The sequence below is a fragment of the Coregonus lavaretus genome, assembly GCF_964263955.1.
Source record: "Coregonus lavaretus genome assembly, contig: HAP1_SCAFFOLD_425, whole genome shotgun sequence".
In the NCBI taxonomy this organism is placed as follows: Eukaryota; Metazoa; Chordata; class Actinopteri; order Salmoniformes; family Salmonidae; genus Coregonus; species Coregonus lavaretus.
In genome coordinates this window covers 283,414-309,903 of record NW_028166266.1, presented here as the reverse complement: position 1 = coordinate 309,903, position 26,490 = coordinate 283,414, and the positions used below count along the sequence as shown (strand labels likewise).

General features: G+C 45.6%; 1 protein-coding gene across 1 annotated transcript in view; it reads left to right on the top strand.

The window, feature by feature from the left end:
* Positions 1–26,490, top strand: part of fgl1b (fibrinogen like 1B) — a 52,230-nt gene that overhangs the window by 9,664 nt on the left and 16,076 nt on the right. The window contains exons 2-7 of the mRNA XM_084190139.1: positions 9,050–9,208; positions 11,191–11,282; positions 11,515–11,651; positions 12,056–12,135; positions 24,255–24,414; positions 25,284–25,381. Coding sequence (XP_084046265.1) covers positions 11,208–11,282; positions 11,515–11,651; positions 12,056–12,135; positions 24,255–24,414; positions 25,284–25,381 — 550 coding nt within the window. The 5' untranslated portion in view covers positions 9,050–9,208; positions 11,191–11,207. The remainder of the gene's footprint in view (positions 1–9,049; positions 9,209–11,190; positions 11,283–11,514; positions 11,652–12,055; positions 12,136–24,254; positions 24,415–25,283; positions 25,382–26,490) is intronic.

The window sequence follows — 26,490 nt, the reverse complement described above, 5'->3', positions numbered from 1 at the left end:
ATCCCATCTGGACAAGAGGAATACCTACGTCAGAATGCTGTTCATCGACTACAGCTCAGCCTTCAACACCATAGAACCCTCCAAGCTCATCATTAAGCTCGAGACCCTGGGTTTGAACCCCGCCCTATGAAACTGGGTCCTGGACTTCCTGACGGGCCGCCCCCCAGGTGGTGAAGGTAGGAAACAACACCTCCACTTCGCTGATCCTCAACACTGGGGCCCCACAAGGGTACGTGCTCAGCCCCCTCCTGAACTCCCTGTTCATCCATGACTGCGTGGCCAAGCACGCCTCCAACTCAATCATCAAGTTTGCAGATGACACAACAGTAGTAGGCCTGATTACTAACAATGTTGAGACCGCCTACAGGGAGGAGGTGAGGGCTCTGGGAGTGTGTTGCCAGTAAAATAACCTCTCACTCAACATCAACAAAACAAAGGAGATGATCGTGGACTTCAGGAAACAGCAGAGGGTGCACCCCCCTATCCACATCGACGGGACCGCAGTGGAGAAGGTGGAAAGCTTCAAGTTCCTTGGCGTACACATCACTGACAATCTGAAATGGGCCACCCACGCAGACAGTGTGGTGAAGAAGGTGCAACAGAGCCTCTTCAACCTCAGGAGGCTGAAGAAATTTGGCTTGGCACCTAAAACCCTCACAGACTTTTACAGATGCACAATTGAGAGTATCCTGTCTGGCTTTATCACCGCCTGGTACGGCAACTGCACCGCCCGCAACCACAGGGCTCTCCAGAGAGTGGTTGGGTCTGCCCAACGCATCACAGGAGGCACACTGCCTTTCCTCCAGGACACCTACAGCCACCCGATCCACGGCATGTTCACCCGGCTGTTACCTAGAAGGCGAGGTCAGTACAGGTGCATCAAAGCTGGGACCGAGAGACTGAAAAACAGCTTCTATCTCAAGGCCATCAGACTGTTAAATAGACATCACTAGCCGGCCTCCACCCGGTACCCTGTCCTGAACCTCCACCCAGTACCCTGTCCTGAACCTCCACCCAGTACCCTGCCCTGAACCTCCACCCAGTACCCTGTCCTGAACCTCCACCCAGTACCCTGTCCTGAACCTCCACCCAGTACCCTGTCCTGAACCTCCACCCAGTACCCTGTCCTGAACCTCCACCCAGTACCCTGTCCTGAACCTCCACCCAGTACCCTGTCCTGAACCTCCACCCAGTACCCTGTCCTGAACCTCCACCCAGTACCCTGCCCTGAACCTCCACCCAGTACCCTGTCCTGAACTTAGTCACTGTCACTAGCCGGCCTCCACCCAGTACCCTGTCCTGAACTTAGTCACTGTCACTAGCCGGCCTCCACCCAGTACCCTGCCCTGAACTTAGTCACTGTCGCTAGCCGGCCTCCACCCAGTACCCTGCCCTGAACTTAGTCACTGTCACTAGCCGGCCTCCACCCAGTACCCTGCACTGAACTTAGTCACTGTCGCTAGCCGGCCTCCACCCAGTACCCTGTCCTGAACTTAGTCACTGTCACTAGCCGGCCTCCACCCAGTACCCTGTCCTGAACTTAGTCACTGTCACTAGCCGGCCTCCACCCAGTACCCTGCCCTGAACTTAGTCACTGTCACTAGCCGGCCTCCACCCAGTACCCTGCACTGAACTTAGTCACTGTCGCTAGCCGGCCTCCACCCAGTACCCTGCCCTGAACTTAGTCACTGTCACTAGCCGGCCTCCACCCAGTACCCTGCCCTGAACTTAGTCACTGTCACTAGCCGGCCTCCACCCAGTACCCTGCACTGAACTTAGTCACTGTCGCTAGCCGGCCTCCACCCAGTACCCTGCCCTGAACTTAGTCACTGTCACTAGCCGGCCTCCACCCAGTACCCAGCACTGAACTTAGTCACTGTTACTAGCAGGCCTCCACCCAGTACCCTGCACTGAACTTAGTCACTGTCACTAGCCGGCCTCCACCCAGTACCCTGCACTGAACTTAGTCACTGTCACTAGCCGGCCTCCACCCAGTACCCAGCACTGAACTTAGTCACTGTTACTAGCAGGCCTCCACCCAGTACCCTGCACTGAACTTAGTCACTGTCACTAGCCGGCCTCCACCCAGTACCCTGCACTGAACTTAGTCACTGTCACTAGCCGGCCTCCACCCAGTACCCTGCACTGAACTTAGTCACTGTTACTAGCAGGCCTCCACCCAGTACCCTGCACTGAACTTAGTCACTGTCACTAGCCGGCCTCCACCCAGTACCCTGCACTGGACTTAGTCACTGTCACTAGCCGGCCTCCACCCAGTACCCTGCACTGAACTTAGTCACTGTCACTAGCCGGCCTCCACCCAGTACCCTGCACTGAACTTAGTCACTGTCACTAGCCGGCCTCCACCCAGTACCCTGCACTGAACTTAGTCACTGTCACTAGCCGGCCTCCACCCAGTACCCTGCACTGAACTTAGTCACTGTTACTAGCAGGCCTCCACCCAGTACCCTGCACTGAACTTAGTCACTGTCACTAGCCGGCCTCCACCCAGTACCCTGCACTGAACTTAGTCACTGTCACTAGCCGGCCTCCACCCAGTACCCTGCACTGAACTTAGTCACTGTTACTAGCAGGCCTCCACCCAGTACCCTGCACTGAACTTAGTCACTGTCACTAGCCGGCCTCCACCCAGTACCCTGCACTGAACTTAGTCACTGTCACTAGCCGGCCTCCACCCAGTACCCTGCACTGAACTTAGTCACTGTCACTAGCCGGCCTCCACCCAGTACCCTGCACTGAACTTAGTCACTGTCACTAGCCGGCCTCCACCCAGTACCCTGCACTGAACTTAGTCACTGTCACTAGCCGGCCTCCACCCAGTACCCTGCACTGAACTTAGTCACTGTCGCTAGCCGGCTACCACCCGGTTACTCAACTCTGCACCTTAGACACTGCTGCCCTATATACAGTGCATTCGGAAAGTATTCAGACCCCTTGACTTTTTCCACATTTTTTTTACTTTACAGGCTTATTCTAAAATTGATTACATTTCTTTTTTTCCTCATCAATCTACCACAAAACCCCACAATGACAAAGTGAAAATAGTTTTTCAGAAGGTTTTGCACATAAAAAAAAAGTTAACCTTATTTACATAAGTATTCAGACCCTTTGCTATGAGACTCAAAATTGAGCTCAGGTGCATCCTGTTTCCATTGATAATCCAACTTGATTGGAGTCCAGCTGTTGTATTTTTAATTGATTGGATATGATTTGGAAAGGCACACACCTGTCTATATAAGGTCCCACAGTTGACAGTGCATGTCAGAGCAAAAACCAAGCCATGAGGTCGAAGGAATTTTCTGTAGAGCCCCGAGACAGGATTGTGTCGAGGCACAGATCTGGGGAAGGGTACCAAAATATTTCTGCAGCATTGGAGGTCCCCAAGAACACAGTGGCCTCCATCATTCTTTAATGGAAGAAGTTTGGAACCACCAAGACTCTTCCTAGAGCGGGCCGCCCGGCCAAACTGAGCAATCAGGGGAGAAGGGCCTTGGTCAGGGAGGTGACCAAGAACCCAATGGTCACTCTGATAGCGCTCCTCTGTCGGGATAGGAGAACCTTCCAGAAGGACAACCACCAGACAGAAGCCACTCCTCAGTAAAAGGCACATGAAAGCCCGCTTGGAGACTCTCAGACCATGAGAAACAAGATTCTCTGGTCTGATGAAACCAAGATTTAACTCTTTGGCCTGAATGCCAAGCGTCACGTCTGGAGGAAAACTGGCACCATCCCTACGGTGAAGCATGGTGGTGGCAGCATCAAGCTGTGGGGATGTTTTTCAGCGGCAGGGACTGGGAGACTAGTCAGGATCGGGGAAAAGATTAACGGAGAGATCCTTGGTGAAAACCTGCTCCAGAGCACTCAGGACCTCAGACTGGGGTGAAGGTTCACCTTCCAACAGGACAACGACCCTAAGCACACAGCCAAGACAATGCAGGAGTGGCTTTGGGACAAGTCTCTGAATGTCCTTGAGTGGCCCAGCCAGAGCCCGGACTTGAACCCGATCGAACATCTCTGGAGAGACCTGAAAATAGCTGTGCAGCAACGCTCCCCATCCAACCTGACAGAGCTTGAGAGGAACTGCAGAGAGGAATGGGAGAAACTCCCCAAATACAGGTGTGCCAAGCTTGTACCGTCATACCCAAGAAGACTCGAGGCTGTAATCGCTGCCAAAGGTGCTTCAACAACGTACTGAGTAAATGGTCTGAATAGTTATGTAAATGTAATATTTCTGTTTATTTGTAAAACATTTGCAAAAAAGTCTAAAAACCTGTTTTTGCTTTGTCATTATGGGGTATTGTGTGTAGATTGACGAGGGGAAAAAAACTATTAAATCCCTTTTAGAATAAGGCTGTAACATAACAAAATGTGGAAAAAGTCAAGGGGTCTGAATACTTTCCGAATGCACTGCATATGCTAATAGAGGGACTGTAACTACAGAATAGATTCAGGCTGACTTCATTACTATGCAATCAGCTACGTTGCTGAATGCTTGATGATATGTTTTGCTATTTCCTGCCAGAGCCATCTCTATACAATGCATTCAGAAAGTATTCAGACCCCTTCACTTTTTCCACATTTTGTTATGTTACAGCCTTATTCTAAAATTGATTAAATCGTTTATTTCTTTGAAAGCAAGCTGGCTACATCCTATGATTAGCCAGCAAGCTAGTATCCAAGTGCCTGCCCTGTATTGACCCTAAATGCTAGTAGGATACAGTTAGCTGTTGTTAGCAAGATAGCTAGCTAACGTGCGCTATGCATATCTTCCTCTGACATGCTACATCACAGTACATATTAGCTTGATGTATTTAGCTAGCTACAGTATCATTCCCATTTGATCTGTGGTATCATAGCTAGCCTGCCTAGCTAGCGTTATCAAATAATGTTGTATAACTAAAAGTAGCTACTACCAGCTACTGTATCTAAGTAAGTAAGAAAGTCACTCCACTTGACTGTGGAATTATTCCCACATTCTGTTGTGTTACAGCCTGAATTAAAAAAATAATAATAATTATGTCACACAATGTCGAAGTGGAATGATGTTTTTAGAAATGTTTACAAATTAATTAAAAATGAAAAGCTGAAATGTCTAGTGTCAATAACTATTCAATCCTTTTGTTATGGCAAGCGTAAATAACTTAAGGAGTAAATATTTTCTTGACAAGTCACAAGTGTGCATGGACTCACTCTGTGTGCAATAATAGTGTTTACCATGATTTTCTTTATGACTACCTCATCTCTGTACTCATTCGAGCAGTGAATTTAAAATACAGATTCAACCACAAAGACCAGGGAGGTTTTCCAATGCCTCGCATAGAAGGGCTCCTATTGGTAGATGGGTAAAAAAAAAAAAAAAAGCAGATATTGAATATATCCCTTTGAGCGTGGTGAAGTTATTAATTACACTTTGGATTGTGTATCAATACACCCAGTCAATACAAAGATACAGGCGTCCTTCCTAACTCAGTTACCAGAGAGGAAGGAAACCGCTCAGGGATTTTACCATGACTTAAACAGTTACATAGGTTAATGGCTGTGATAGGAGAAAACTGAGGATGGATCAACAACATTGTAGTTGCTCCACAATACTAACCTAAATGACAGAATGAAAAGAAGGAAGCCTGTACATATTACACATATTCCAAAACATGCATCCTGTTTGCAATAAGGCACTAAAGTAAAACTGCAAAAAATGTGGCAAAGAAATTCACTTTATGTCCTGAATACAAAGCATTATGTTTGGGGCAAATCCAACACAACACATCACTGAGTACCACTCTTCATATTTTCAAGCATGGTGGTGGCTGCATCATGTTATGGGTATGCTTGTCATTGGCAAGGACTAGGGAGTTTTTTAGGATAAATGAAATGGAATAGAGCTAAGCACAGGCAAAATCCTAAAGAAAAACTTGGTTCAGTCTGCTTTGCAACAGACACTGGAAGACAAATTCACCCTTCAGGAAGACAATTACCTAAAACACAAGGCCAAATATACACTGATGTAGCTTACCAATATGACATCGAATGTTGCAGAGTGGCCCAGTTTTGACTTAAACCGGCTTGAAAAACTATGGCAAGACTTTAAAATAGCTGTCTAGCAATGAATAACAACCAATTTGACAGAGCTTGAAGAATTTTAATAACAAATAATGAGCAAATATTGTACAATGCAGGTGTGCAAAGCTTTTAGAGACTTACCCAGAAAGACTCACCGGGTCTCCGATCTGGAACTTGTGACAGTTCAAAAGAGCTTACCCACTGGGCAAAAACTGGTTGAATCAACATTGTTTCCTCGTCATTTTAAACCAAAAAAATCTATTTGATGACCGTTGAATCATAATTATATGCCATTTAGCAGACGCTTTTATCCAAAGCGACTTACAGTCATGCGTGCATAAATTTTTTTTGTGTATGGGTGGTCCCGGGGATCGGGGATCGAACCCACTACCTTGGCGTTACAAGCGCCGTGCTCTACCAGCTGAGCTACAGAGGACCACAAATCAAATCAACGTGGAAAACTAATTGGATTTGCAAAAAGTCATCAACGTGTATTTCATCTAGTTTTTTGTTGTTGTTAACTCAACCAAATGTAAATCAAAACTAGACGTTGAACGGACGTCTGTGCCCAGTGGGTAGGTCTAGTCACGGTTAGAGAAGACAGTTCAAAGGTTGACAGAGGTATTTTTTCCCTTCCATCCTCCTAGCGGTTTTTAGCTACACTGTTCTCTTGTAGTACAGGGTCCCTGTGCTGCGTTTAGGCTGAAATGGGCTTGTCTCCATTTCACATGTAATGTTCTTAAACTGTAAACTTATATTCACTTTAATAATAATATGCCATTTAGCAGACGCTTTTATCCAAAGCGACTTACAGTCATGTGTGCATACATTTTTACGTATGGGTGGTCCCGGGGATCGAACCCACTACCCTGGCGTTACAAGCGCCGTGCTCTACCAGCTGAGCTACAGAGGATCACGTGAATATACCAATATTCACGTGATTATGTGTGCCAATCTTTCACATAAAAAACTATTTTTCTTCTCAGTTGCAGCTGGTAAGGCTTCTGAGAATACGTCTGGAATCAATAAAGGGAATGAATGCCTCTGCACCCGTACTCCCATCTGATACGTCTGGAATCAATAAAGGGAATGAATGCTTCTGCACCCGTACTCCATCTAGCCAGACACAGCTGCTGCTGGGAAAAACACACAGAAAACCACATGATGATGATGATGATGATAGTGTCTGAAAAGAACACGTCCATTTTCAAATGTAGGATGGAGTGGTAGGATGGTGTATAATGTTTATTCCCGGACCAGACACAGGAGAGTGGTAGGATGGTGTATAATGTTTTTTCCCGGACCAGACAGAGTGGTAGGATGATGTATAATGTTTTTTCCCGGACCAGACACAGGAGAGTGGTAGGATGATGTATAATGTGTTTTCCCGGACCAGACAGAGTGGTAGGATGATGTATAATGTTTTTTCCCAGACCAGACAGAGTGGTAGGATGATGTATAATGTTTTTCCCGGACCAGACAGAGTGGTAGGATGGTGTATAATGTTTTTCCCAGGACCAGAGTGGTAGGATGGAGTGGTAGGATGGAGTGGTAGGATGATGTATAATGTTTTTTCCCGGACCAGACAGGAGAGTGGTAGGATGGTGTATAATGTTTTTTCCCGGACCAGACAGAGTGGTAGGATGATGTATAATGTTTTTTCCCGGACCAGACACAGGAGAGTGGTAGGATGATGTATAATGTGTTTTCCCGGACCAGACAGAGTGGTAGGATGATGTATAATGTTTTTTCCCAGACCAGACAGAGTGGTAGGATGATGTATAATGTTTTTCCCGGACCAGACAGAGTGGTAGGATGGTGTATAATGTTTTTCCCAGGACCAGAGTGGTAGGATGGAGTGGTAGGATGGAGTGGTAGGATGATGTATAATGTTTTTTCCCGGACCAGACAGGAGAGTGGTAGGATGGTGTATAATGTTTTTTCCCGGACCAGACAGAGTGGTAGGATGATGTATAATGTTTTTTCCCGGACCAGACACAGGAGAGTGGTAGGATGATGTATAATGTGTTTTCCCGGACCAGACAGAGTGGTAGGATGATGTATAATGTTTTTTCCCAGACCAGACAGAGTGGTAGGATGATGTATAATGTTTTTCCCGGACCAGACAGAGTGGTAGGATGGTGTATAATGTTTTTCCCAGGACCAGAGTGGTAGGATGGAGTGGTAGGATGGAGTGGTAGGATGATGTATAATGTGTTTTCCCGGACCAGACAGAGTGGTAGGATGGTGTATAATGTTTATTCCCGGACCAGACACAGGAGAGTGGTAGGATGGTGTATAATGTGTTTTCCCGGACCAGACAGGAGAGTGGTAGGATGATGTATAATGTTTATTCCCGGACCAGACAGGAGAGTGGTAGGATGGTGTATAATGTGTTTTCCCGGACCAGACACAGGAGAGTGGTAGGATGGTGTATAATGTGTTTTCCCGGACCAGACACAGGAGAGTGGTAGGATGGTGTATAATGTGTTTTCCTGGACCAGACACAGGAGAGTGGTAGGATGGTGTATAATGTGTTTTCCCGGACCAGACAGGAGAGTGGTAGGATGGTGTATAATGTTTATTCCCGGACCAGACAGGAGAGTGGTAGGATGGTGTATAATGTGTTTTCCCGGACCAGACACAGGAGAGTGGTAGGATGGTGTATAATGTGTTTTCCCGGACCAGACAGGAGAGTGGTAGGATGGTGTATAATGTGTTTTCCTGGACCAGACACAGGAGAGTGGTATGTGAAGAAGGGTGTATCCCAAATGGAACTGTATTCCCTACATAGTGCGCTACGTTTCACCAGCACTATAGTCAGAAGTAGGCTGCCATTTGTGACGATGCTCAAATCTTCACCACAGAGCACGGACCGTAGGCTAGATACAGGTCTAAGATCAGCTTATCCACACCAACTCCCTACCTTTACCACCAGGGGGGAAAAGCCTAACTGATCATCCATCAGATTTCAGGGGAAACTCCATTCTGCTCTTTCTCTAACATGGACCATGCGGAACCGAGCGGACCGGGTCTGGGCCGATAAATCACAGGGTGTCGGAACACACTGCACCTAGACGACAGATCTTCCTTGACTCACAACGGAAGAAACACCGAAGGAGTCAAGGTAGGCTCTATGTATGCATGTTTCTGTTTTATAAACGTTGTTATATGAATAATATTAAGACTATTTCAGGTATCCATTCAATGTAATGTAACCTAATATCAATGTTACTTTTTATCCTAGATACAGTGCATTCGGAAAGTATTCAGACCACTTGACTTTTTCCACATTTTGTTACGTTACAGCCTTATTCTAAAATTGATTAAATTGTTTTTTTCCCTCATCAATCTACACACAATACCCCATAATGACAAAGCAAAAACTTAAATATCACATTTATGTAAATATTCAGACCCTTTACTCAGTACTTTGTTGAAGCACCTTTGGAAGTGATTACAGCCTCAAGTCTTCTTGGGTATGATGCTACAAGCTTGGCACACCTGTATTTGGGGAGTTTCTCCCATTCTTCTCTGCAGATCCTCTCAAGCTCTGTCAGGTTGGATGGGGAGCGTTGCTGCACAGCTATTTTCAGGTCTCTCCAGAGATGTTTGATCGGGTTCAAGTCCGGGCTCTGGCTGGGCCACTCAAGGACATTCAGAGACTTGTCCCGAAGCCACTCCTACGTTGTCTTGGCTCTGTGATTAGGGTCATTGTCCTTTTGAAAGGTGAACCGTCGCCCCAGTCTGAGGTCCTGAGTGCTTTGGAGCAGGTTTTCATCAAGGATCTCTCAGTTCATCTTTTCCCCGATCCTAACTAGTCTCCCAGTCCCTGCCGCTGAAAAACATCCCCACAGCTTGATGCTGCCACCACCATGCTTCACCGTAGGGATGGTGCCAGGTTTCCTCCAGACGTGACACTTGGCATTCAGGCCAAAGAGTTAAATCTTGGTTTCATCAGACCAGAGAATCTTGTTTCTCATGATCTGAGAGTCCTTTAGGTGCCTTTTGGCAAACTCCAAGCGGGCTGTCATGTGCCTTTTACTGAGGAGTGGCTTCCGTCTGGCTACTCTACCATAAAGGCCTGATTGGTGGAGTGCTGCAGAGATGGTTGTCCTTCTGGAAGGTTCTCCCATCTCCACAGAGGAACTCTGGAGCTCTGTCAGCGTGACCATCAGGTTCTTGGTCACCTCCCTGACCAAGGCCCTTCTCCACTGACTGCTCAGTTTGGCTGGTGGCCAGCTCTAGGAAGAGTCTTTGTGTTTCCAAACTTTTTCCATTTAAGAATGATGGAGGCCACTGTGTTCTTGGGGACCTTCAATGCTGCAGACATTTTTTGGTACCTTTCCCCAGATCTGTGCCTAGACACAATCCTGTCTCGGAGCTCTACGGACAATTCCTTCGACCTCATGGCTTGGTTTTTGCTCTGACATGCACTGTCAACTGTGGGACCTTATATAGACAGGTGTGTGTCTTTCCAAATCATGTCCAATCAACTGAATTTACCACAGGTGGACTCCAATCAAGTTGTAGAAACATCTTAAGGATGATCAATGGAAACAAGATGCACCTGAGCTCAATTTAGAGTATCATAGCAAAGGGTCTGAATACTTATTAAAAACTATTTTCACTTTGTCATTGTGGGGTTTTGTGGTAGATTGATGAGGAAAAAAAGTAATGTAATCCATTTTAGAATAAGCCTGTAACGTAACAAAATGTGGAAAAAGTCAAGGGGTCTGAATACTTTCCGAATGCATTTAGGGCAGGGTATTTCTGTTGTTTATTTTTAATACATTTGCAAACATTTCTACAAACCTGTTTTTGCTTATTCATTATGGGGTATTGTTTGTAGAGTGATGAGGAAAACAAATTATTTAAACATTTATTTATTAAAAAAATAAAAAATAAAAAAATCCATTTTAGAATAAGGCTGTAACGTAACAAAATGTGTAAAAAGTCAAGGAGTCTGAATACTGTACCTGCTATGTAGCCCTGTTGATAGATGAAATATACTAGGATCTGTTATTAGATGTATCAGTGTCCTTTGCCTGCATATATTGAGTGCATAGTTTAGCCTTACATATTCTTAATGATTGTATCTTGTTATAGATTTCTACCTGAAGACCATGTCTCTGATGCTGCTGCTGCTGCTGCTACTGCTGGTACTGCTGTGCCAAACCATGGTGTTACCTGGACCCTCAGTATGTACCAATCACTGGGGGGAGCATTCTACACTGCACTGGCTCTGTAATCTTCCTTAGGCCCGGCTTCTTTCAACAAGAAAGGGTGCTTTGGAAAGAAAGGGTGCTTTGGAAAGCTTCTGTTTACTGCTTACAAAGCCAATTTCCTTTTGGAGGCCACAATTAATTGATTTATTGATTGATTGATTGATTCAATGACTGATTACATTTCCTCCATCTCCCCCCCTCCGAGGCGTCAGACCCCTGTGTTCTGGAACTAGAGGAGTTGAGACGTGATGTCCGTACTCTGCAGAACAAACTGTTGATCGGGGCGTGGCAGCTCACACACCTCAAGACACACAGCTACACCATCACCCATCCACCACCCAGGTACACCATCACCCCCCCACCACCCAGCTACAACATCACCCATCCACCACCCAGCTACACCATCACCCCCCCCACCACCCAGGTGTAGCCTGACGTACAACACTACTACTATGTCTTCAGTTTTATCAACGCTGACCCTAACACCATGGAGTCTCCTCTACTAATCAACCCTGACCCTGATGCTAACACCATGGAGTCTCCTCTACTAATCAACATTGACTCTGAATCTAACATTATGGAGTCTCCTCTTCTAATCAACCCTGACCCTGACCCCAACCCTGACCCTAACTCTAACCTGTATTTCAATCTTCCTGGGAGAATTGGATATAGAAAAAACGAATGTCGTAAATGTATGGACAATAAAGTAATATTCCTCTTCTTCCTCACACTAACTCTGGCTCCAGCACGAACCAAACAGAGGAACACAGGACAGGGGCCCTAGCTTCCCTTCCTCCAGCAGGAAGCCTCATCGTACATGACAAAGGTAAGAGATTCATAGCCTTGTCCCAGATGTGTTTGGGCTGTTTTGCCAACTCCTACAGTATGGTCATTATTGTCAATGACCAAGACAACACTTAAACTGATCTGGGATCAGGCTAAGAGGTTACATCCTCCGTTAGCCAACAGATCCGACCCACTGGCTTACAGCTGCACTAGAGTCGGACAATGAGATTGAGTATTGAGGTACGTTTTCCCAGCCATATCTCGTGTCGGCTCCGTGGGGTCCTAATCAGGAAGACTGTCTGACCCTAGTGCAGCTGTAAGCAGGCGGATCTGCTAGCTACATCCTCCATAACCTTTCAACATGGTCTACTGTATGGCTGTGTCACCAGTCTGCTCTGAGAACACAATGTAGATCAATGCTACCAGCTGTAGAAACACTAGTAGAGATGCTACCAGCTGTAGAAACACTAGTAGAGATGCTACCAGGTGTGGAAACACTAGTAGAGATGCTCTCCAGGTGTGGAAACACTAGTAGAGATGCTCTCCAGGTGTAGAAACACTAGTAGAGATGCTACCAGGTGTAGAAACACTAGTAGAGATGCTCTCCAGGTGTAGAAACACTAGTAGAGATGCTCTCCAGGTGTGGAAACACTAGTAGAGATGCTCTCCAGGTGTAGAAACACTAGTAGAGATGCTACCAGGTGTAGAAACACTAGTAGAGATGCTACCAGGTGTAGAAACACTAGTAGAGATGCTACCAGGTGTAGAAACACTAGTAGAGATGCTCTCCAGGTGTGGAAACACTAGTAGAGATGCTCTCCAGGTGTAGAAACACTAGTAGAGATGCTACCAGGTGTAGAAACACTAGTAGAGATGCTACCAGGTGTAGAAACACTAGTAGAGATGCTACCAGGTGTAGAAACACTAGTAGAGATGCTCTCCAGGTGTGGAAACACTAGTAGAGATGCTCTCCAGGTGTAGAAACACTAGTAGAGATGCTACCAGGTGTAGAAACACCAGTAGAGATGCTCTCCAGGTGTGGAAACACTAGTAGAGATGCTCTCCAGGTGTAGAAACACTAGTAGAGATGCTACCAGCTGTAGAAACACTAGTAGAGATGCTACCAGGTGTGGAAACACTAGTAGAGATGCTCTCCAGGTGTGGAAACACTAGTAGAGATGCTCTTCAGGTGTAGAAACACTAGTAGAGATGCTCTCCAGCTGTAGAAACACTAGTAGAGATGCTACCAGCTGTAGAAACACTAGTAGAGATGCTCTCCAGGTGTAGAAACACTAGTAGAGATGCTCTCCAGGTGTGGAAACACTAGTAGAGATGCTCTCCAGGTGTAGAAACACTAGTAGAGATGCTACCAGGTGTAGAAACACTAGTAGAGATGCTACCAGGTGTAGAAACACTAGTAGAGATGCTACCAGGTGTAGAAACACTAGTAGAGATGCTCTCCAGGTGTGGAAACACTAGTAGAGATGCTCTCCAGGTGTAGAAACACTAGTAGAGATGCTACCAGGTGTAGAAACACCAGTAGAGATGCTCTCCAGGTGTGGAAACACTAGTAGAGATGCTCTCCAGGTGTAGAAACACTAGTAGAGATGCTACCAGGTGTGGAAACACTAGTAGAGATGCTACCAGGTGTAGAAACACTAGTAGAGATGCTCTCCAGCTGTAGAAACACTAGTATAGATGCTCTCCAGGTGTGGAAACACTAGTAGAGATGCTACCAGGTGTAGAAACACTAGTAGAGATGCTACCAGCTGTAGAAACACTAGTAGAGATGCTCTCCAGGTGCCTCTTAGTGGGCGGGAAAAAAACATGTTACGCAGCGGATACAAGCATGACATTTGGTACAAACATTCCTTAGGTGATATGAAAACATCCCAGAAAGGGTACCCATTTCAAACTTAACCAGGAAGCGAGTTATCGCAAAAATTCTAAATGTCTGCCATAATACCTCGTATTTGACCATAAAAACTGTTATGCTACAGATAAAAGCATGATATTTGGAACAAACATTCTTCCGATTATATGAAAACATCCTAGAAGGGGTGCTCATTTCAAAATTAACCAGGAAAAATGGCCGCCAATGGAGATGGTAATGCATCAAAAGTTAAAAAAGCTTATTAAATGACATTTTCACACAAACATTTTTTGGTAATAATAAATCAAATGTATTCCTTAAGGCCAGGCACCACAGGCTGAAATACTATTTTTGCATCTACTTATCTATTTTGGTATTTTGGTCCCTTAATATTAGTTATTTCAAAAAGTAAAAGTAAAAATGTGCTAAAACTTGCTAAAAATATTTTATTTTGTTTATCATACTACCGTCGTCAAAATTTCATGAATTTTAACCACATTCAAATTGACATAAATCCATAATTTCTAAGCTCACTAATTTTAATCATACATAATTTAAAAGTCAGTTTCATAGCAAATGTTACAAACTGGACTATATGTAGTAACTTACTTTGAAGAGATCATGATTGGCAGGGCGTTTCCATTTCTGCCACATGATTGGGTCTAAATAGATGTTTGGCGATTGGTAGGCTAAATACTTATCTTACAGTGGCTTGCGAAAGTATTCACCCCCCTTGGCATTTTTCCTATTTTGTTGCCTTACAACCTGGAATTAAAATAGATTTTTGGGGGGTTTGTATCATTTTGATTTACACAACATGCCTACGTCTTTGAAGATGCAAATTTTTTTGTTGTTGAGAAACAAACAAGAAAAAAGACAAAAAAACAGAAAACTTGAGCGTGCATAACTATTCACCCCCCCAAAGTCAATATTTTGTAGAGCCACCTTTTGCAGCAATTACAGCTGCAAGTCTCTTGGGGTATGTCTCTATAAGCTTGGCACATCTAGCCACTGGGATTTTTGCCCATTCTTCAAGGCAAAACTGCTCCAGCTCCTTCAAGTTGGATGGGTTCCGCTGGTGTACAGCAGTCTTTAAGTCATACCACAGATTCTCAATTGGATTGAGGTCTGGGCTTTGACTAGGCCATTCCAAGACATTTAAATGTTTTCCTTTAAACCACTCGAGTGTTGCTTTAGCAGTTTGCTTAGGGTCATTGTCCTGCTGGAAGGTGAACCTTCGTCCCAGTCTCAAATCTCTGGAAGACTGAAACAGGTTTCCCTCAAGGGGCGGCAGGTAGCTTAGTGGGTAAGAGCGTTGTTCCAGTAACCGAAAGGTCACTGGTTCTAATCCCCGAGCTGACTAGGTGCAAAATCTGTCGATGTGCCCTTGAGCAAGGCACTTAACCCTAATTGCTCATGTAAGTCGCTCTGGATAAGAGCGTCTGCTAAATGACTAAAATGTAAATGTAAGAATTTCCCTATATTTAGCGCCATCCATCATTCCTTCAATTCTGACCAGTTTCCCAGTCCCTACCGATGAAAAACATCCCAACAGCATGATGCTGCCACCACCATGCTTCGGGGATGGTGTTCTCGGGGTGATGAGAGGTGTTGGGTTTGCACCAGACATAGCGTTTTCCTTGATGGCCAAAATGCTCAATTTTATCTGACCAGAGCACCTTCTTAGATATGTTTGGGGAGTCTCCCACATTCCTTTTGGCGAACACCAAACGTGTTTGCTTATTTTTGTTCTTTAAGCAATGGCTTTTTATCTGGCCACTCTTCCGTAAAGCCCAGCTCTGCGGAGTGTACGGCTTAAAGTGGTCCTATGGACAGATACTCCAATCTCCGCTGTGGAGCTTTGCAGCTCCTTCAGGGTTATCTTTGGTCTCTTTGTTGCCTCTGATTAATGCCCTCCTTGCCTGGGCCGTGAGTTTTGGTGGGCAGCCCTCTCTTTGCAGGTTTGTTGTGGTGCCATATTCTTTCAATTTGTCTTTTTTCTCTTTCTTTTCAAAGTTTCTGATATTTTTTTATAATCCTGTGAGGGGAACGGCACCTCCTTACCTTCAGGCTCTGATCAGTCCCTACACCCAAACGAGGGCATTGCGTTCATCCACCTCTGGCCTGCTGGCTCCCCTACCTCTGCGGAAGCACAGTTCCCACTCAGCCCAGTCAAAGCTATTCGCTGCTCTGGCACCCCAATGGTGGAACAAGCTCCCCCACGACGCCAGGACAGCGGAGTCACTCACCACCTTCCGGAGACACTTGAAACCCCACCTCTTTAAGGAATACCTGGGATAGGATAAAGTAATCCTTCTACCACCACCCCCACCCCCCCCCCCCCCCCATAAAAAAAAGGGTGGTTGTCCCACTAGCTATCATAAGTTGAATGTACCAATTTGTAAGTCGCTCTGGATAAGAGTGTCTGCTAAATGACTTAAATGTAAATGTAAATAACACATCCCTGATCTGTACTTCTGACCTGTTTGGAGAGCTCCTTGGTCTTCATGGTGCCGCTTGCTTGGTGGTGCCCCTTGCTTAGTGGTGTTGCAGACTCTGGGGCCTTTCAGAACAGGTGTATATATACTGTGATCATGTGACAGATCATGTGACACTTAGATTGCACACAGGTGGACTTTATTTAACTAATTATGTGACTTCTGAAGGTAATTGGTTGCACCAGATCTTATTTAGAGGCTTCATAGCAAAGGGGGTGAATACATATGCACGCACCACTTTTCCGTTATTTAATTTTTAGAATTTTTTGAAACAAGTTATTTATTTTTTTCACTTCCCCAATTTGGACTATTTTGTGTATGTCCATTACCTGAAATCCAAATAAAAATCAATTTAAATTACAGGTTGTAATGCAACAAAATAGGGGGGTGAATACTTTTGCAAGGCACTGCAACTGCTATTTCCCGAAAGTCAGACCCTTCCCACATGCCAAAAATAATTTCTCAGCTTCAGAAGCATCGGCATTCACCAAATTACAGTATCTGTAGTTATCCTTAGATATATTCTCTGGATTTGGGAATTGTTGAAAAGTTGTCAAATATTTATTCTAGATACCATCTTCTTTGAAAACAATTCACCAAAAATAAATTTTACGTAAGAGTCTTTACTATTTCACAGATAGTAAGATGAAAAAAGTATTTATCCACAATCTACTCTATTCAAGTCCAGTGCTGGAGTGTCTTAAGACTTCTACCATTCAGCAGCTCATTGTTTTTCTCATGGGCATGGTCAAGCGGCCTGCATGATAACTTGTTTTGTGTTTTTGGCAGTACCCAGCAGTCTGAGAATTATTTTCTGATGATAGATGGTAGCTTTCATGTCTTAGATGTGGATAGGAATCCACCTTGCACAGTTTGTTCTGTCCAGTGCAAATAACCATGGAACCAAGGCCTCTAATGTTTCAACATCAAGACCAAAATCTCTAGTTCTGTGTGCACAGACAAAAATCATCACTAGCCTCTCAAATTCAAGAACAATGTTCCAGAATTGGAAGGTTGGATACTTCTGAATCATGTCTGCTTTCCATGTCTACAAGGCCCTGTGTAGCTCAGTTGGTAGAGCATGGCGCTGCTAAATGACTAAAATGTAAAATGTAAAAGAAGTGCATGTGGAATCCAGCAGCATCTTTCAGGAGTTTGGACAATGAAAGCAAAGTAACTTGAAAGGAGGGATTGCTGGAACATGACAAACAAAATTACAGTTAAGGAAAATGTATGCTTAATCCAGTATAAACTAATGTATAGAGTTTATTTTACAAGAGACAAAATTCACTAATTCTACAGCACAATGGCAGAGTCATGTCTTAGGTGTAAAACTAACAAAGACTCAATGATCCATGCCTTCTGGGAACGCTATAAAGTCCCAAATGTTATGGGCGGAGTTAGAAAGTTAGCTGCCAGAAGTATTACAATGGAGTTTACTTTTAATTAGTCTGTCTGGATATTTCAAGACATGGCATATGGGGGTGCAGTGAGATACCCGATACGTTGGACAATACTTTCCTCGTCAATCATCTTGAAAAAATGTATACTTAAAAACTGGAAATCAACCAATCCTCCATCATTAACACAATGGAAAGGTCAAACGCTAAATGTTGAAAGTGAGTGGGCAACGGAGAGATACAAAATGGTGCAGTGTGAGGCCGGAGAGTGATGCTGCAGATGGGAGTGTGAGCAGGTGGGTCTGGGCAGGGGTGATGCTGGAGATGGGGGTGTGAGCAGGTGGGTCTGGGCAGGGGTGATGCTGGAGATGGGGGTGTGAGCAGGTGGGTCTGGGCAGGGGTGATGCTGGAGATGGGGGTGTGAGCAGGTGGGTCTGGGCAGGGGTGATGCTGGAGATGGGGGTGTGAGCAGGTGGGTCTGGGCAGGGGTGATGCTGGAGATGGGGGTGTGAGCAGGTGGGTCTGGGCAGGGGTGATGTTGTGGGTGTTTGTGTGCGTCTGTATGTTGACTGTGTTTTAGTCTGCCCTCAAGAATGATTCTGCTGTCCCCGAGGTGCCACTCCAACACAAGGCAGCTGTCCAACCTGAGCCATCGTAAAGTTATCTTATTGTGTGCCAAAGGGCCATCTCTATATGCAGTCCACCAAACATAACCACAAACATTTGCTCTCCATAAGCCTTAGGAAAGCTCCACTGAACTAACTTTGCAAGAGCAAACAGTGTTTGGTCATCACAGGTATTTGGCCAGGATTAAGATGTTCTGTGATTGGCCAGGATTAAGATGTTCTGTGATTGGCCAGGATTAAGGTGTTCTGTGATTAACAGGATGAAGGTGTTCTGTGATCTGCGTTTGGAATTTTTAAGCTTGATAGCATGATGTTTTCAAGGTGATTCATGTAGTAGTTCAATAAAATTCAAGTAGTTTGCAGGTTGATTTCTGGCGTTTCCATTTCTGCCACTGTAGGCAGGTTGCTTATGAAATGTAATGGCATATTGTTGAAGACCGGTCCACTACTCACAAATACGCAAGATTTTTATTACATATGGCAACAAAAATTTAACAGTAATATAAACTTTCCAAAATCGGATTCAGTATTGGCGGCCATATTGAATTATGTAAAAAGAATAGTGGTGCCCCTTCTAATATCAATGAATGCATCCCAAGCTTGTATCTGCCTTGAAAGGGTTTTATCACTTTTTGACACTAAGACCCCTGCCTAGAGAGGAACCTCTGCTTCAGATCTGGTTCTGATAAAGACCCCTGCCTAGAGAGGAACCTCTGGTTCAGATCTGGTTCTGATAAAGACCCCTGCCTAGAGAGGAACCTCTGCTTCAGATCTGGTTCTGATAAAGACCCCTGCCTAGAGAGGAACCTCTGGTTCAGATCTGGTTCTGATAAAGACCCCTGCCTAGAGAGGAACGTCTGCTTCAGATCTGGTTCTGATAAAGGCCATTGAAACGTTAATAGGACTTACTAGAAGATGGCACTGACAGACATGACAGCTCTGCTCCTAGCTCCTCAGCAACAGACATGACAGCTCTGCTCCTAGCTCCTCAGCAACAGACATGACAGCTCTGCTTCCAGCTCCTAAACAACTTTGCAGTATTTTTTGTGTGTGTGTCTATTTCTTACATTATTAGCCCAGAATGTTTTTTGTGTTATTATTACATGCAGCCGGAAATAACCTTTGGATTTCAGAGCAGCGATAACTCACCAGCATTACGACCAGGAATATGACTTTCCCGAATTGGATCCTTTGTTCGTACCCCTCAGGGCAATTGAACTTATCTCAGAGGCTGCTCCAGTGGAGAAGAGGTATTCGGAATGAGGACTTCTAGTCAGACTCAGGAGGCGTGCACACCATCCACCACTTTTCGAGTATGTTACTAAAGTAGACGAGCTCAGGGCGAGGATCTCCTTCCAGAGAGACATCAGGGACTGTAACATACTCTGTTTCACAGAATCATGGCTCTCTTGGGATATACCGCCCCCCCCCGTCCATACAGCCAGCTGGGTTCTCAGTACATCACGCAGACAGGAATAAAAACTCTCCGGGAAGAAGAAAGGCGGTGGTGTTTCATGATTAACTACTCATGGTGTGATTGTGATAACATACAGAAACGCAAGTATTTTTGTTCACCCGACCTAGACTACCTCACAATCAAATGCCGACCGTATTACCTCCCAAGAGAATTCTCTTCGGTTATAGTAACAGCTGTAATATTCCCCCCTTCAGCTGATACCACGACGGCCCTCAAGGAACTACACTGGACTTTGTGCAAAATGGAAACCACATATTCTGAGGCTGCATTTATTGTAGCTGGGGATTTTAACAAAGCAAATTTGAGGAAAACGCTACCGAAGTTCTGTCAACACATCGACTGTAGTTCTCGCACTGGAAAAACATGCTTCAAGATTGTTTTGATCACGCGGACTGGGATCTGTTCCGGTTAGTCTCTGAGAATAACATTGACGTATACACGGACACGGTGGCTGAGTTCATCAGGAAGTGTATAGGGGATGTTGTTCCCACTGTGACTATTAAAACCTACCCAAACCAGAAACCGTGGATAGATGGCAGCATTCGCGCAAAACTGAAGCACGAACCAATGCATTTAACCATGGCAAGGTGACGGGGAATATGGTTGAATATACAAACAGTGTAGTTGTTCCCTCCGCAATCAAACAGGTAAAACGTCAGTATAGAGACAAAGTTGAGTCGCAATTCAACGGCTCAGACACGAGATGTATGTGGCAGGGACTACAGACAATCACGGACTACAATAGGAAAACCAACCACGTTGTGGACACCGACGTCTTGCTCCCAGACAAGCTGAACACCTTCTTCACCCGCTTTGAGGATAACACAGTGCCACCGACGGGGCCCACTGCCAAGGACTGTGGCCTCTCCTTCTCCGTGGCCGACGTGAGTAAGAAATGTAAGCATGTTAACCCTCGCAAGGCTGCCGGCCCAGACGGCATCCCTAGCCGCGTCCTCAGAGCATGCGCAGACCAGCTGGCTGGAGTGTTTACGGACATATTCAATCTCTCCCTATCCCAGTCTGCTGTCCCCACTTGCATTAAGATGTCAACCATTGTTCCTGTACCCAAGAAAGCAAAGGTAACTGAACTAAATGACTATCGCCCCGTAGCACTCACTTCTGTCATCATGAAGTGCTTTGAGAGGCTAGTTAAGGATCATATCACCTCTACCTTACCTGACACCCTAGACCCCCTTCAATTTGCTTACCGCCCCAATAGATCCACAGACAATGCAATCGCCATCACACTGCCCACTGCCCTATCCCATCTGGACAAGAGGAATACCTATGTAAGAATGCTGTTCATTGACTACAGCTCAGCCTTCAACACCATAGTACCCTCCAAGCTCATCATTAAACTCGGGTCCCTGGGTCTGAACCCCGCCCTGTGCAACTGGGTCCTGGACTTCCTGACGGGCCACCCCCAGGTGGTGAAGGTAGGAAACAACACCTCCACTTTGCTGATCCTCAACACTGGGGCCCCACAAGGGTGCGTGCTCAGCCCCCTCCTGTATTCCCTGTTCACCCATGACTGCGTGGCCATGCATGCCTCATACTCAATCATCACATTTCCAGACGACACAACCATAGTAGGCCTGATTATCAACAACGACGAGACAGCCTACAGGGAGGTGGTGAGGGCCCTGGCGGAGTGGTGCCAGGAAAATAACCCCTCCCTCAACGTCAACAAAACGAAGGAGCTGATCGTGGACTTCACGAAACAGCAGAGGGAGCACGCCCCTATCCACATCGACGGGACTGCAGTGGAGAAGGTGGAAAGCTTCAAGTTCCTTGGCGTACACATCACCGACAAACTGAAATGTTCCACCCACGCAGACAGTGGGGTGAAGAAGGTGCAACAGCGCCTCTTCAACCTCAGGAGGCTGAAGAAATTTGGCTTGGCCCCTAAGACCCTCACAAACTTTTAAAGATACACATTTGAGAGTATCCTGTTGAGCTGTATCACCGCCAGGTATGGCAACTTCACCGCCCGCAACCGCAAGGCTCTCCAGAGGGTGGTGCGGTCTGCCCAACGCATCACCGGGGGCACACTGCCTGCCCTCCAGGACTCCTACAGCACCCGATGTCACAGGAAGGCCAAAAAGATCATCAAGGACATCAACCACCCGAGCCACGCCCTGTTCACCCCGCTACCATCCAGAAGGCGAGGTCAGTACAGGTGCATCAAAGCTGGGGCCGAGAGCCTGAAAAACAGCTTCAATCTCAAGGCCATCAGACTGTTAAATAGCCATCACTAGCAGGCTACCTCCCGGTTACTCAACCCTGCACCTTAGATTCTGCTGCTCTATATACATAGACATGGAACCACTGGTCACTTTAATAATGTTTACATACTGCTTTACTCATTTCGTATGTACAGTGAGGGAAAAAAGTATTTGATCCCCTGCTGATTTTGTACGTTTGCCCACTGACAAAGAAATGATCAGTCTATAATTTTAATGGTAGGTTTATTTGAACAGTGAGAGACAGAATAACAACAACAAAATCCAGAAAAACCCATGTCAAAATTTTTATAAATTGACTTGCATTTTAATGAGGGAAATAAGTATCTGACCCCTCTGCAAAACATGACTTAGTACTTGGTGGAAAAACCCTTGTTGGCAATCACAGAGGTCAGACGTTTCTTGTAGTTGGCCACCAGGTTTGCACACATCTCAGGAGGGATTTTGTCCCACTCCTCTTTGCAGGTCTTCTCCAAGTCATTAAGGTTTTGAGGCTGACGTTTGGCAACTCGAACCTTCAGCTCCCTCCACAGATTTTCTATGGGATTAAGGTCTGGAGACTGGCTAGGCCACTCCAGGACCTTAATGTGCTTCTTCTTGAGGCACTCCTTTGTTGCCTTGGCCGTGTGTTTTGGGTCATTGTCATGCTGGAATACCCATCCACGACCCATTTTCAATGCCCTGGCTGAGGGAAGGAGGTTCTCACCCAAGATTTGACGGTACATGGCCCCGTCCATCGTCCCTTTGATGCGGCGAAGTTGTCCTGTCCCATTAGCAGAAAAACACCCCCAAAGCATAATGTTTCCACCTCCATGTTTGACGGTGGGGATGGTGTTCTTGGGGTCATAGGCAGCATTCCTCCTCCTCCAAACACGGCGAGTTGAGTTGATGCCAAAGACCTCGATTTTGGTCTCATCTGACCACAACACTTTCACCCAGTTCTCCTCTGAATCATTTAGATGTTCATTGGCAAACTTCAGACGAGCATGTATATATGCTTTCTTGAGCAGGGGGACCTTGCGGGCACTGCAGGATTTCAGTCCTTCACGGCGTAGTGTGTTACCAATTGTTTTCTTGGTGACTATGGTCCCAGCTGCCTTGAGATCATTGACAAGATCCTCCCGTGTAGTTCTGGGCTGATTCCTCACCATTCTCATGATCATTGCAACTCCACAAGGTGAGACCTTGCATGGAGCCCCAGGCCGAGGGAGATTGACAGTTCTTTTGTGTTTCTTCCATTTGCGAATAATCGCACCAACTGTTGTCACCTTCTCACCAAGCTGCTTGGCGATGGTCTTGTAGCCCATTCCAGCCTTGTGTAGGTCTACAATCTTGTCCCTGACATCCTTGGAGAGCTCTTTGGTCTTGGCCATGGTGGAAAGTTTGGAATCTGATTGATTGATTGCTTCTGTGGACAGGTGTCTTTTATAAAGGTAACATGCTGAGATTAGGAGCACTCCCTTTAAGAGTGTGCTCCTAATCTCAGCCCGTTACCTGTATAAAAGACACCTGGGAGCCAGAAATCTTTCTGATTGAGAGGGGGTCAAATACTTATTTCCCTCATTAAAATGCAAATCAATTTATAACATTTTTGACATGCGTTTTTCTGGATTTTTGTTGTTGTTATTCTGTCGCTCACTGTTCAAATAAACCTACCATTAAAATTATAGACTGATCATTTATTTGTCAGTGGGCAAACGTACAAAATCAGCAGGGGATCAAATACTTTTTTCCCTCACTGTATATACTGTATTCTATTCTACTGTATTTTAGTCAATGCTACTCTGACATTGCTCGTCCTAATATTTATATATTTCTTAATTTCATTATTTTACTTTTATATTTGTGTGTATTGTTGTGAATTGGAGCTAGGAACACAAGCATTTCGCTACATCCGCAATAACATCTGCTAAATATGTGTTTGTGACCAATAAAATGTGATTTGATTTGTTTAAATAAAAGACTATGTTTTTAATGGTTAGTGAGTGTAAAATCTGCCTTCATCTATAGTAAACCGTGATAATCTGGAGTCTCTCCTCTAGACTGCTCTGAGCTGTTTGACAGACGGAGGCCAGGCTCCGGGTTTTACCGGATCAGACCTAGAGTGGATCAGGAGCCGGTCCTAGTCTACTGCGACATGGAGGATGGAGGGGGATGGACCGTTATACAGCGACGAAGACACGGGAGGGTCGACTTCAACAGGTGTGTGTGTGTGTCTGTGCGTCCTTTGGGAAGCGGGCCTGTTTAAGATCAGCCAGTAGTAAATCACATCAGCACTGTGGCATTCAGCTACTAGCTACTGTGTGTTAGCGTAGCGACATAGAGACTGAACCAGTGAATGTTGTCTCCTCCATAGAGACTGAACCAGTGAATGTTGTCTCCTCCATAGAGACTGAACCAGTGAATGTTGTCTCCTCCATAGAGACTGAACCAGTGAATGTTGTCTCCTCCATAGAGACTGAACCAGTGAATGTTGTCTCCTCCATAGAGACTGAACCAGTGAATGTTGTCTCCTCCATAGAGACTGAACCAGTGAATGTTGTCTCCTCCATAGAGACTGAACCAGTGAATGTTGTCTCCTCCATAGAGACTGAACCAGTGAATGTTGTCTCCTCCATAGAGACTGAACCAGTGAATGTTGTCTCCTCCATAGAGACTGAACCAGTGAATGTTGTCTCCTCCATAGAGACTGAACCAGTGAATGTTGTCTCCTCCATAGAGACTGAACCAGTGAATGTTGTCTCCTCCATAGAGACTGAACCAGTGAATGTTGTCTCCTCCATAGAGACTGAACCAGTGAATGTTGTCTCCTCCATAGAGACTGAACCAGTGAATGTTCTCTCCTCCATAGAGACTGAACCAGTGAATGTTGTCTCCTCCATAGAGACTGAACCAGTGAATGTTGTCTCCTCTATAGAGACTGAACCAGTGAATGTTGTCTCCTCCATAGAGACTGAACCAGTGAATGTTGTCTCCTCCATAGAGACTGAACCAGTGAATGTTGTCTCCTCCATAGAGACTGAACCAGTGAATGTTCTAGACTGAACCAGTGAATGTTCTCTCCTCCATAGAGACTGGGTGGACTACAGAGACGGGTTTGGAGACTTTAAGCTGTGGAACGATGAATTCTGGCTGGGCAATGAACACATCCATTCTCTGGTGAAAGATGGTAAGATCTGGGGCCATATGTAACCCTATGAGAGGCTTGATTCATACGGCTCCAGAACACATTCACTCCCTGGTTTTAGGGGTGGCAGGTAACCAAGCGGTTAAGAGCGTTGGGGCAGTAAGCGAGAAGTCACTGGTTCGAATCCCTGAGCCGGCAAGGTGAAAATATCTGCCATTCTGCCCTTGAGCAAGACAGTTAACCCCCAAGCAGGTGACGTTGATCACCCCATACCTCTCTGATTCAGAGGGGTTGGGTTATTTGCGGACACATTTCGGTTGAATGCATTCAGTTGTGCAACTAATGAGGTATCCCCCTTCCCTTCCCCTCTAGAAGGTAAGACACATTAACTCAACAAGAGATGACTTCCTGTAACAGCTATGACTCAGACCTCGATCAATGGGAGCGTGGCAAAATCCCCAGGCAGTGATCACATGTGGGAGTGCTGATCTGTATCAAATCTCTCTGGTGCTAATAAACACTGGATCAAATCTCTTTAACCCTAATAAACAAATATGAGTGCGTCCCAAAATGGCATCCAATTCTCTTTATAGTGCACTACTTTTCATCAGGGCCCATAGGGCTTTGGTCAACAGTAGGGCACTATATAGGGAATAGGGTGCCATTTGGTCAACAGTAGTGCACTATATTTACATTTACATTTACGTCATTTAGCAGACACTCTTATCCAGAGCGACTTACAAATTGGTGCATTCACCTTATAGCCAGTGGGACAACCACTTTACAATATATATATTTTTTTCTTTCTTTGGGGTGGGGTAAGGGGGGGTAGAAGGATTACTTTATCCTATCCCAGGTATTCCTTAAAGAGGTGGGGTTTCAAGTGTCTCCGGTAGGTGGTGAGTGACTCCGCTGTCCTGGCGTCGTGAGGGAGCTTGTTCCACCATTGGGGTGCCAGAGCAGCGAACAGTTTTGACTGGGCTGAGTGGGAACTGTGCTTCCACAGAGGTAGGGGGGCCAGCAGGCCAGAGGTGGATGACCGCAATGCCCTCGTTTGGGTGTAGGGACTGATCAGAGCCTGAAGGTACGGAGGTGCCGTTCCCCTCACAGCTCCGTAGGCAAGCACCATGGTCTTGTAGCAGATGCGAGCT